Source organism: Adiantum capillus-veneris, chromosome 21, assembly GCF_014529385.1.
Source record: "Adiantum capillus-veneris isolate H3 chromosome 21, ASM1452938v2, whole genome shotgun sequence".
In the NCBI taxonomy this organism is placed as follows: Eukaryota; Viridiplantae; Streptophyta; class Polypodiopsida; order Polypodiales; family Pteridaceae; genus Adiantum; species Adiantum capillus-veneris.
Window position 1 is genome coordinate 16,984,256 of NC_140951.1, and position 12,165 is coordinate 16,996,420.

At 39.1% G+C, this 12,165-nt stretch overlaps 1 protein-coding gene across 1 annotated transcript; it reads right to left on the minus strand.

Moving 5' to 3' along the window:
* Window positions 1–1,057: 1,057 nt before the first annotated feature.
* LOC147430599 (uncharacterized) lies at window positions 1,058–1,627 on the minus strand. Its single transcript, XM_086493560.1, has 2 exons — window positions 1,542–1,627; window positions 1,058–1,436 (listed from the first exon to the last, which is right to left on the minus strand). Exons 1-2 carry the CDS (start codon window positions 1,625–1,627, stop codon window positions 1,058–1,060), a joined length of 465 nt encoding a protein of 154 aa, XP_086349686.1.
* Window positions 1,628–12,165: the final 10,538 nt, after the last annotated feature.

Here is a 12,165-nt window from a genome sequence, read left to right on the forward strand (position 1 = left end):
AACTTTATTTTTACTGCATCTTAAAGATTCTTTCTTCGATTAACCTGCAGACAGCCATCACAATGTGTCCACATCCTTTGTAATCTACAAGGGCTTCCTATCATGTTGCAGTTTTTGTCTTTTCTCTCTTTTTTGTGCAGACCCTGAGTCTTCAATCATTTGTCCTGGTGATAGAAACCTCTTCCCCTGCAAGATGCTTTTGTTATTCACATATTGAAAAATTGCTGCTAAGTACGGACCCACTTTGCTTGTTTTGTCTTTTCTTCTTTGCTTGGTGTAATTCTCAAATTTAATTATTTCAAAGAGGATATTGGCCCAACCAATTTTTCTGCCACCTTTAGCTGCAAGCAGTATTCCATAGTTTTCCCTACTTATGTATTCTAATTTGACCAACAAAAACACCCTTTCAATAAGCCATCTGACTTGTTGTTGCCTGACCTGATTTTTCATGCCTGACAGCTCGTAGTAGTGCATGTCACCCTGAGATGGCCCGAAGGCTTTTGTCATATCCTTCTCTGTGGCTTTACTGACTTCATTATCTTCAGCAGTAGGAACATCAAACACTTTGGAAATCAGTGTTTTAGTCAAGCAATCCTCTGCAAAAATATGACCATCATTTGCTGCAAATATTTCAAGTAAACCATCGGCATCTGATTTTGCCTCCACCTCACCCATGGCAATCTTGAAAAATCCAATAGCTCTATGCTCCTAAACCATGGCACATTGTCATCATTAGCTACCAAATCATACTTGAAATACAAAAAAGTATACACATGTGTTGGTTCCTCCTTGGAAATTGGCATAGCTTTGAGAGGTGTCAGCATCTCGGGTTCGTCTTCAAAACTGAAGTCAGAGATGATGGCCTGTTGGTACCTAGATTTATGCAGAGGCCTTAACGTGACAAAAGGTTCTTGATCCTCCAAGCGTGAGTCGGACCCTGCTCCCCCAGAAATATTGTGAAGGCTCGACATGTTGTAGCAAAGTGGAAAACCCAGCATAGCAGGAAAACGCAGAGGAGGGAAATTTGTAGCGCACTTGCTAAAAGTCACTTCATCAACTAGTCACGTGAATAAGTTGTCACTATCCCAGGATCATCATTAAACTTATGCTCCACTCGAGTCCCGATTATTTCTCCAAAAAATGGCTTTAGTCGAAAATCATTAACTGGTTTGGCAATTACCTGCCTTGACTCATCAGCCAAAACAAAAGTATTAGGCCCCATAATTTTAGCTATCTGAAATGGTCCCACATACCTCAGTTTCAATTTTCTAGGCCTGTGTCCCAACTTGCTATTGTAAACCATCACCAAATCTCCTGCAGCGAAAATTTTGAACTTTATGTTCCTGCTGATCGAAGCTTGCCTTCTTTGCTGAATAACCACTACAATATACAAGCTTTGAATTCTATCTTCCTCCAGTTTCAGTAATGCTTCCTTTCTGCAGTTTACTGACTCTTAAGGAGACAGTTTTTGCTAAACTACAACCCTTAAACTTGGTACTAAAATTTCCATAGGAACTACTGCTTCCAAACCATACACCAACTTGAATGGTGTCATGCCTGTTGTCACTTTAAATGCAGTCTTAAAAGCCCAAAGTGTTGAATCCAACTTCTCATCCCAATCTGTCATGTTTTGATTGACCAACTTTTTGATTATCTTGATCAAAATCTTATTGGTACTTTCTGCTTGTCCATTTGTCTAAGGATAGTACACAGTTGATTTCTTATGCAGGATCATATGCAATTCAGTTAGTTTACTAATCACTTTGTTAATGAAATGTCCTCCCTGATTAGAAACCAACTCAATAGGACATCCAAACCTAGTCATAATATTTTTATACAAAAATTTTGCCACACTCCTCGTTGTGTTATCTCTCAAAGCCACAGCTTCTACCCATTTTTTGCAATAATCAATTGCAACCAAGATGTACATGTTCTATGTAAACCTTGCAGGTGGTTTGATCGGACCAACAAAATATAATCCCCACTTTTGAAAAGGTTCCAAAGGTAATATAGGTTGCAAGGACATCCTGTCTACATTCAGTGGCCTACCCTCTCTTTGACATAACAAATAGTTCTTACCGAATTCTTGAGCATGCTTTATAATAGTTGGCCCTACCAGAGTCCTTATTGAAATATTTTCCTTGTAGTAACATCTCCTAAAAAATGTCCTCCTGAATTACCTGCATGAGGTTCTGCCAGTACTACTCTTTGTTCAAACTTAGGACACATCTCCTGATCCCTTGATCAATTCCTCTTTTGTACAAAACCCCTGCCATAACTGTATAAGGTTTGCTTCTTAATGCTAATCTCTTTCTTTGATCCTTAGTCATTGCTTCAAGTAACACCCCTTTAGTCAAAAACCGAAGCATGTCTTCATACCAGTCCCCTGACTAGTCAGTCACCTTAACTAAAAACAATTCTGCATCAGGAAATTAAACAGGTACACCTCCAGAATCTTCCTCTCCTGTTTCCAATCTGCTCAAATAATCAACCAATACATGAAGTTTGCTTGGAGTATGTATTAATACATAATCAAATTCTTGCAATAGCAGTATCCATCTTGCCAACATACCTGAAAGGTGTGGTTTATTCACCAAGTAGATCAATTCTTGGTGATCTACATGAAAAATTACCCTATTTTCCAATAGGTAATGTCTAAACTTTTGCAATGCATAAACCATTCCCAAGCACTCCCTCTCTGTAACTGTGTAATCCTTCTTTGTATGTGTCAATACACTGCTTGCATAGTAAATAGGCCTAAACCATCCTCTACTGGTTTCTTGCATTAAAGTTGCACCCATTGCTACATGAGATGTATCCACAAAGATGTGAAATGGTAACTTTCAATCAGGAACAATCAACATTGGTGCTACAGTCAACATGTTCTTCAAAATCCTGAATGCCTTGCTCTGCTCTTCTCCCCACTCAAATACAATATCCTTCCTTGTAAGCTTTGTTAATGGTGTGCAAACATGATCTAAGTACCTCAAGAATCTGTTATGCCACTTGACTTGTCCCAAAAATCTGCTCAATTGTTTAATTGTTCTTGGTTCTGGTGCTTTTCTAACAGCTTCCACCTTTCTTGGATCAATGGAAACCCCTTCTTCAGAAATCACATGCCCTAAAAAAGAACACCTCTTTTCACTGAAAAAGCACATTTGGCTGGACTTTAATGACAATTTGAATTCCTTGGATTTCTAAAAACACATTCTCAAGTGTTCAAGATGCTCCTACTTCTTTCCAAAACCACTAAAATCATCCAAGAAAACCCTCATAAATGTAGTAAGGAATTCAAAAAGGACATGTTGTACTGCTTTTTGAAATGTTGATGGAGCATTTTTCAAACCAAATGTCATCAGATTGCTAGCATAAACTCCCCGTTTAGTCATAAAAGCATTTTTTTCCTATGTCTTCAAATGCCATTGAAATTTGGTTGTAGCCACTAAAACCATCCAAAAAACTATAAATCGCATGTCCAACTACTGCATCCAGTAGTGTATCACAAAAAAGTAAGGAAAATGGATCAGTTATTGTAGCAACATTCAGTTTTTTGTAATCCATACACACCCTGATCTTTCCATTCTTCTTTGGAACTACAGCAATTGGTGACAACCAAGTAACTTCCTCCAAAGGATAAATGAAACCAACATTCAATAATTTGTCGATCTCTTCTTTAACCTATTTGGCATAGTTAGGATTCATCATGTACCTTTGTTGTACAACTGGAACTGCATCAATTTTCAAATTTATTTTGTGTTGACAGAAGCCAGCATCTACTCTTTTCATATCTATGTATTTCCATGCAAAAACATCTTCAAATTCTAACAACAATTCCTTAAGTTTCAGTTTAAACTCCTCATCCATACCTGCTGATACCTTCACTGTATGTGGTTCCTCCTGGGTATTCAGGTTCAGTTCCTGCAGTTCATCCTGAGTCACTCTAGCAATTTTTGCCATTTGATTCTCAAAGGCTCTCTCTGCTTGCTTCACTACTTCAATAGCTTCCTCCTCTCTTCCCTAGTTTCAATCTTTAGGTCCTTCAACAGCTTGTTATTGATTGTTTACTCCCCTGAGTAATTATTGATTTGTCGGTTCTTGACTGTATTCCCTCATCTTCTGGTTGTAGCACATATTTGGTTGCTATCTTCTACACATCCACTTCAAAAACAGGTATAACTGATGAATTAGTTCTAAGAAATTCTTCTTCTACATCCTCTCCAATTTCTTCTACCATATTCAGTCCTTCTGCATGCAGTGCCCTGAAACCAGGTGGTATCACCTTTTTTGCATCCATTTGCATTCGCACTTTCTTCTTTCCTCTTTTGATCACTACAGAGTCTGCTCCCCATAGCTGCTTTACTCTTGTTGCTCTTAACCATGGCCTCCCCAACATCATTGGATAAAAGCAAGTAGATTCTTCCAACCTAAGAACCACAAAGTTGGCCACAAACTCCAGTCCCCCAACTGAGATTTGCAAATTCCTCAGAATTTCCAAAGGCTGAACCCGTCTTTGGTCTACCATCTTCACCTGAAAACGTGTTGGATCCCACTTCAAGAGATTCAGACGTTTGCATGTCAACTCTAGGAGAATATTAACTCCTGAACTGCCATCCAAGAAAACTCCTGGAACAAACACCTGACCAATAGATACCCCCACTACTGGTACCTTGTAATCCACGTCCATTGGTAGGACTTCACATGTTTCTCCATATAAAATTTCTTCAAGTTCCCTGCCTATTGTTTGATTTGTACTTTGTACTTCATTAGTTAATCTTGTCAACAATTGTTGAGAAAATGCAGGTAACAACCTCAACATCTGTTTTACAGTAAATGCTATTGGAGCTGACAACAAGGCTTCATAAAATTCATCATCACTGCCCTGCTTTTTTAGTGCAGTCTTACTTTTATCAAATGTACTTTTCCCCTATCAACCAAGGATCTTGCAACAAACTCCCATTCTTTAGATAACATATTCCCACCTTGGGACTCTCGTACTTCCTTCAGTGCTTCTGTTCTCACTTCTTTCTGCTCCTTCCAATTTACAGGGCCCTAATTTTCTTTTTCCTGCATGATTTTCTTTCCTAGCTTTATTTTTTATCTTGTTACAACCATGACATTAGTGCACCTACTGCTTTCAGGAATATCCTCAATTTGGATACATGCTGCACAATCAAGGTTGTAATGCTTACTCATTCCCTGAGTATACTGACAATCTTGTACTGTTTGAGCAGGTTTCTATTTCTCTTGATGGAATTGTACCCTATCTTGAATTCATTCTTCCTCAATCCGTTCTTTTTCAATCAATTCCTCCAGCACTACCAAATTAGCCTCACATGGAGGTCTCTATTGCTACTGAGGTGGAGGTTGTTGATTCTGTTCCTGAGGCCTGTTAATATTATTGTTATTGTTATTATTGTACCTCATGATGGGAATGCTTCACAATCATGACCTTGTCTATGTCCTAATGCTCCATAATAATTACATTGCAACTGCTGCATATTATTTTGACCTCTGTTCTAGTATCCCCAATTACTTTGGTTCTAAAACCTTCTTTGAGGTGCAAGTCCTTGATATCTCATGTTAGCACCCTGAAGAGATACCACATTTGCAATTGTCTCCCTCATTTTTTGAGTAATATACTCAAGTCTTCTTCCCCTAAAATCTGGATTATAGTAACAGTTTTCATATTCATGACTAAATCTTTGACAAACCTGACAATATGGTTTTCCTGACATTCCAAACTAATTCATTCCAATTGTCTGCAATTTTTCTTGAATGATTTTGTTGACTGCGTCTACAGTTACTACTTGCTTTCTCTGCTTCTTTTCATTCTTTTGCTTACCCTTATCTTTCTTGTGCTTCTTCTTTTCATGCTTCTTCTTTTCTGACCAATCTTCCTCCTCAGTATCAGTTTCCTCCTCAATATCCCATTCTAAATCTTCATCTTCTGAATCTGAGTCTGAATCCTCAATCTTCTTCTTCTTCTTTTCCTTTAGTTCTGTCTTACCTCCGTATCTTCTTTCAGCTCTTGCAACTGCTTCCACCAAATCAGTAAAATCTTGTACATTTGCTATTGGGGGTCTCCCTACTACTGCACTTTTGAACTCCTTTTTGAGTCCCTTACAAATGTAGTCTCCCAACTGCTCCATAGAAGGCTGTTGTGTTGCCTCTAGTCTATTATTCCAATTCCTAAATTTTTGTGCATAATATTCAACCAACAAATCTTTCTGGTTCAATTTTCTCAACTTCTTCAAAATGTCTTCAGGTGTTTTATCCTCCCTGAACCTTAATAAAAATCTCTGCCTTAAATCATTATAATCAGCAAAAGTTGACATGCCATACTGCAAGAACCAATCCATGGCCTTACCCTACAGTGTTGCTGCAAAATTCTCTTTCTTCACTACCTCCGGATGTAATGCCTCTTAACCACTTGCAGACCATCTTGTTTGAAACTGACCAACATGGATGTCAGCATCTTGGGACTTTTTCCCACTGAACTTTGTCGCGCCCACTTTGGGATTTGGTGCAGCCATTGGAGGTATCAAAAGTGTTTTGAGTACTCTTATCGGGAGTGGATTGAAAGGTATACCTGTCCCTGATAGTGCAAACTGCAATTGTCTTCTTGCCCTTAAGATTGTCTGCGTTAGCAGTACATTAACCAATTGTCTCAAAAGTGGGTCTGCTGTGGGAGGAGTTGTCTGTTGGACTCCTTGGTTTGCAGGTGGGGTCTACTACAACCTGTGTTTAGGTTCTTATAGTTCAGTCCCCGCCCCAACAGTTTCTTCTCCTGCAACAAGCCCCCTTACAGGTTTTTCTTAGTCATCACTACCCGACTCTTCTTCTTGTCTTCCCCCTGCAAAAAACTCTCTCCTCATTCTAAATTGTGTGCCATATGACTGTTGTGGTAAATTGGATCCTTACCCTAACCCACTCATACATTGTTTCTTCTTTTCTGTCTTAAATAATGTACCAACACTTTCCTTTCATACAGACTGTAACATGAAGGTAAATTGCATGCCCCGAAAGGTAAAAATGAAGTAACTACCTTGTCAGCAATTGCAATGTTGATTTCCCCTGGAAGATTTGGGAAGAACTCCTCCAAGAACTTTGTTGCATATTCCTCAGACTCTTCCTGCGGGGTTACCCAATTTGAAAATTCCTATAGGTGGTCTATGTCAACCAACATATCAATTCCCTGCTACATTCCTGAGTGCCATATGGTTAAGGTTGAATTCGAACCAATTGTAGGATCACCAAAGTGTTAGGGGCTCACAGTCCTAACACGTAATCAATACAAGAATCATACAGTACAAAGATAAACGAGGCAGGAGACTACATATTTAATCACAAAACTGCAGATTAGATGAATAAGAAACACCATAATGAAGATAAGGAAGTACTACATTCGCTATATATTCATCATCACCGTTGAAATACAGAGAAAAACAGCAGTATGGCTATAGGAAATCTGCAAAAATTGCATGTCGATTACATCAAAAAACTGCCATACGCCATATGACCCCTCGAATGTTTGAAAACTACCTAAGCATAAAAGTCCTTGTGTAAACAAACACCTAAGGCTTAAAGCTAAGACCTTAGTTACAATCAAAAAGTAAGCGCCCTAACACATCAGGCACTAACATGTGGCACCAAAGCATATGACCGTACATCGTGCCATTTCCGTAAGTGACGTATTTTTCCTCTTAGCAACACTATTTTGTTGAGGCATATAAGGCATTGTACATTGGTGTTTTATCCCATGACTAGCCAGAAATGCATTAAACTCATGAGACATACACTCCCCTCCCCCCCCCTCCCCGATCAGAACAAAGGGTGCTCATAGTACATTTTGAGACATTTTCAGCCATAGCCAAAAATTGTTTGAAGCAAATAAAAACTTCGGACTTTTCTTTAAGCAAAAATACCCATGCATGCCTGGAGTAATCATCAATGACAATCACGAAGTAAAGGTAATTGCCCAAGGACCGATTTTGCATGGGCCCACAAACATCACTATGCATAAGCTGCAACCTACATGTGGCCCTAACTGAACCATTCTTTGGAAACTTCGAATGCTGCATCTTACCCCAAATACAGCCTTCGCAAACATGTTTGGTAGGTGCTTCAAGAGGCGGCAAAGAAGCACCCATATCAAATTTTTGCAAATGCAGCAAATTGACAAAATTCAGATGTCCAAAACGTGCATGCGAAAGTTTTGCATTTGAAATAGCCTTAGAATCCACAACTGCATTTGCAAAATTTTTCCCACACTTGTCATACAAAGTGAGCTTATACATCCCACGATAGAAAATACCAGATGCAACAATTTCATCATCACCAAAACTAAGATCATGTACTGTACATCTGTCATCCACAAACTTGACTACAAGTCCAAGTCTTGCAAGTACACATACAGACAAAAGATTCTTCTTGATCCCAGATACATAAAGTGCATCAACAAGTGTGAAAGATCTTCCTTTTGCAGCAATAAGCACGAGGCATTATTGGCACAAGTGACTGAATTCCCTTGAGGGACAGCGAGAGAGGTGAAAAAATCACGATGTGAGGTAATGTGCTTTGTAGCACCACTGTCAAAATACCACACATTTGAATCTGTAACTGGCATGCATGCATCGTGGACATCAGGATTATAGGTACACTCTACACTAAAAGCCCATTTTGCATCAACATCAACATCACAATCCCCTTTTATAGAAGACTCAACAATAACTGCATTTGTAGTGAAACCAGCATTTGCAGTGGAACCACCCTCTTTCTTCTTAGCCTCTTTGGCCTTCATCTTAGGACATTGCTTGATCAAGTGATCATTAGCTTTACAATAATGGCAACGCATCTTCTTTTTGCCCTTATCACCAGAATTTCCGGACGAATTGCTGCTAGCAGAAGCATTAGGAACATGTGATTTTCCACTCGTAGAAGAACCATAAGAAGTGGCTGCATTGGTGTTACCACCTTTTCTTTGAGCAGCAATAAAGGCTTGCTCAACTGCACGCTATCTAGTCATGTTTTTTTTGGAAATCCACTCTTGCAACAGCAATGTGCATAATGCATCAAGCTTGACAACTTCAGTATTTCCTTGGGTCATAAGTCTCCAAGTACTAGCAAAAGTATGGTAAGAATGTGGCAAGGCATCAAGAACAGTCTGCACAAGGGAGCTGTCTAAAATGACTTCTACTGCATAAATAAGTTTCTCATTTTGATATCCTTTCTGCCAGCAAGGAAAGTGTCCATGTCATCTTGCTCATGCATAATCTTCGACTCCAGCTCTTTACGTAGCAATGCAATTTTAGCCTCATTGCAACTTGCATAAAGACCATCCACAATATCCCAAGCCTGTTTTGTAGATTTTGTTGAATGAATGTGAGGAGTAATGGTGCACTTCATAGACAATGCAATCAATGCATGAGCCTATGCATCCTTTACATCCCAACGAGCTTGCTCATCAGCCGTAGGCAAAACAGCTTTAACATCAGCAATCCTTGCAGGAAGACCTGCAAGATCCTCATATTGCATGTATCCTCAGAACCAGGATGTACATCAATGCCTTGCACAATGTTCCAAATGCCTTTTAACACAAAAACATGTTGCATCATATAAGCCCACATAGGGTAATTGTCCCCATCTAATCTGTCCTTAGCAGTAAACATCCTGAACACATCTGTGTTGTTGTCAGCCATGGTAAATGCTACACTTGATATGAAAACTGCCCAAAAAGAGGAGAAGGACAGTGAGAACATCACGAGCTATATAGCACAAACTGTAGAAGACTGTAAGGACCTATTATGCAAAAAACGACACTGACAAAATTTATGCACAAAATGAAGCAATAGCCTACGCAATACTGCCTGTAGTGGAAATGGAGGCCAAAATGAGCCCAAAATTTTTGTTGACCTACGAACACTCACCAAAGCTCACAAAAATTGGAGAAAGTGAGTAGGCATGCGCTGGAGCTACTGGTGAGTAAGCCCGAGAGGATGCAACCTACTCGGATACCAATTTTTGGAATTAGGGTTGCAGGAAAACACACATAGTTTGGAGAAGACGAAGGAAGCACAAGGCACACTACAAGAGTCTATTACTTAGTGTGCTATGGAAAGATAGATAGCCCTAGAATGATGGGCATATATACAATGCATGGGGGGGAAAACCTCCTAAAGAGGGAAAAAATGCCATGGCGGTCCTAAGTGTGTTCACACACATCACTACCACATGTATATGGTAACAATGGCTGAGATCTAGCACTAAATGGAATCTGCAAAGCGCTAGTGTTGCCCTACCAAATACATTGGGGAATACTGGGAGCAAAAAACGCTAGGGCTGATTGCTGCTTTTGCTAGTGCTAAACAATCTAATTTCCATTGATGGTACTTGGCTCCCTTTATAGGACATTTTTACTACTTATAAATTATATAAGGGCTACGTAGGACAAAACCTTTGTCAAATTAATAAAAATCATAAAAATGAATTATCAATAAGTTTGACCAAGTGGCTGGTTTTTGGGTGAAATTGTCAAACATTTGTTCGTTTGAGAATCCAATCGACATGGAGAATGGCTTGTTAGATTCGTATAACCCAAAAAATATATGCACATCATGCCAGATACCGAGTGTAGTGTAATAACGTCTATCAAAACGCGTGTACAAACCATTTATGCAAGAGGTTCCAAAAAGTGGAAGACCTAATATAATAAACTCATCAAGACATGTAGGTCCTACAAACAGGCTTACAAAATTGTCGGTCCTAATTCTCCTAGGATTCTAGACAACCCTATCTAGGAAGAAGTAGAAAATTGGCTCTGGAAGTCGATGAAGCATGTCCATGTGGCACACAGAGCCATGTACACGTGACGACCCCTCCTGCTTAAGGTGAGGTACGGTACCGAGTTTCATGGCCTCCTTGTATAAGGCTAGCAAATTTGGATAGTCAATGAAAAATTCCTTGTCCACCCAAGCAGCTTCATTTGTCCCTCAATCCTTGATAATCAGAAAGTATTGCCTTGCTTGCTTCTTTGTTCCATGCTTGAATCGATGCAACAGAATATTTTTCGGCTCCATAACTTTGGCCTTATCAATTATATCTAGTTGCTCCTCGTTTGGGATGCTCCTTGGAGATTCACCCTGAATAATTTAAGCCAAGAAATATGGAAAGCATTATGCATTGTCCAAGAAAGTGGCAAGCATAATTGCATGGAAACATCATTTACCTTTTTGATGATTGGAAATGGACCATATATACAAAATGAGAGTTTAGGAGACCTCTTACCAACTTTCTTGAGACATTACTTCATGATTGTTAAATACACCCAGTCATCCTCCTTGAATGATACATCATGTCGATGCTTATTAGCATGCCTAGAATAGAACTCTTGAGCCTTGCTAAGCCGAAGCTTAACACTCTCGAGTACATCTACATAGGTTTGACTAGCAAAACTATCATCATTAAATTTGGAAATAGACCTAGTTAAAAAGGATTGAAAAGGTCAGTCAGATGCCTCCTCATATGTAGTACGACCAATTGCACTAGAGAATGAATCATTGAGGATAGCCTGAACAAAAGACAAATATTGTTTCCACTTAGATTTTTTATCATGAACATATAGTTTGAGAACATCTAATGCCAACTTCTTTTAAATTTTATTTTGTCCATAGCTATGGATGAAATACTTACAAAAGTTTAATTAAGTGCCCAAATTTTCAAACAAAGCACGCCAAAGATGGGATGTGAACTTGGTATCACAATTCGACTTGTGTAGACCACATAATGGATATCAATGTTGTATGAACAATCATAAGACAACTTGTGCATTAACATTGACCTTGCAAGGGATTAACATGCAAAATTTGCTATCAACAATAGTTAGACATTGCATGCGCCTTGTAGATGTGGAAGGAGGCAATTAGTTACAAAATCCATACTTATGTCCTCAAATGGTTCGTCAGGGATAGGCAACGGCATGAATAGCCCTTGTTTCTTACCATGGGGGACTTTATGCAGCACACTTAGTAGCATAGTTGTACACATACTTACGCATCTTTGGCCAATAGAAAAATCATTCAACACCTTCCAATGTAGCATTGATACCTCTATGGCCACCCCTTAATGCATCATGTGTATCATGACAAATTGGTATTCTCTGAGAAGATA

Excerpts from the sequence above, each read along its gene's own strand:
- LOC147430599 (XM_086493560.1), bottom strand. The coding sequence starts at position 1,627 with ATGACAGATTGGGATGAGAAGTTGGATTCAACACTTTGGGCTTTTAAG. Across the intron at positions 1,437-1,541 it reads ACAGGCATGACACCATTCAA|AAAGGAAGCATTACTGAAAC; the intron begins GTTGGTGTATGG and ends AGTAAACTGCAG.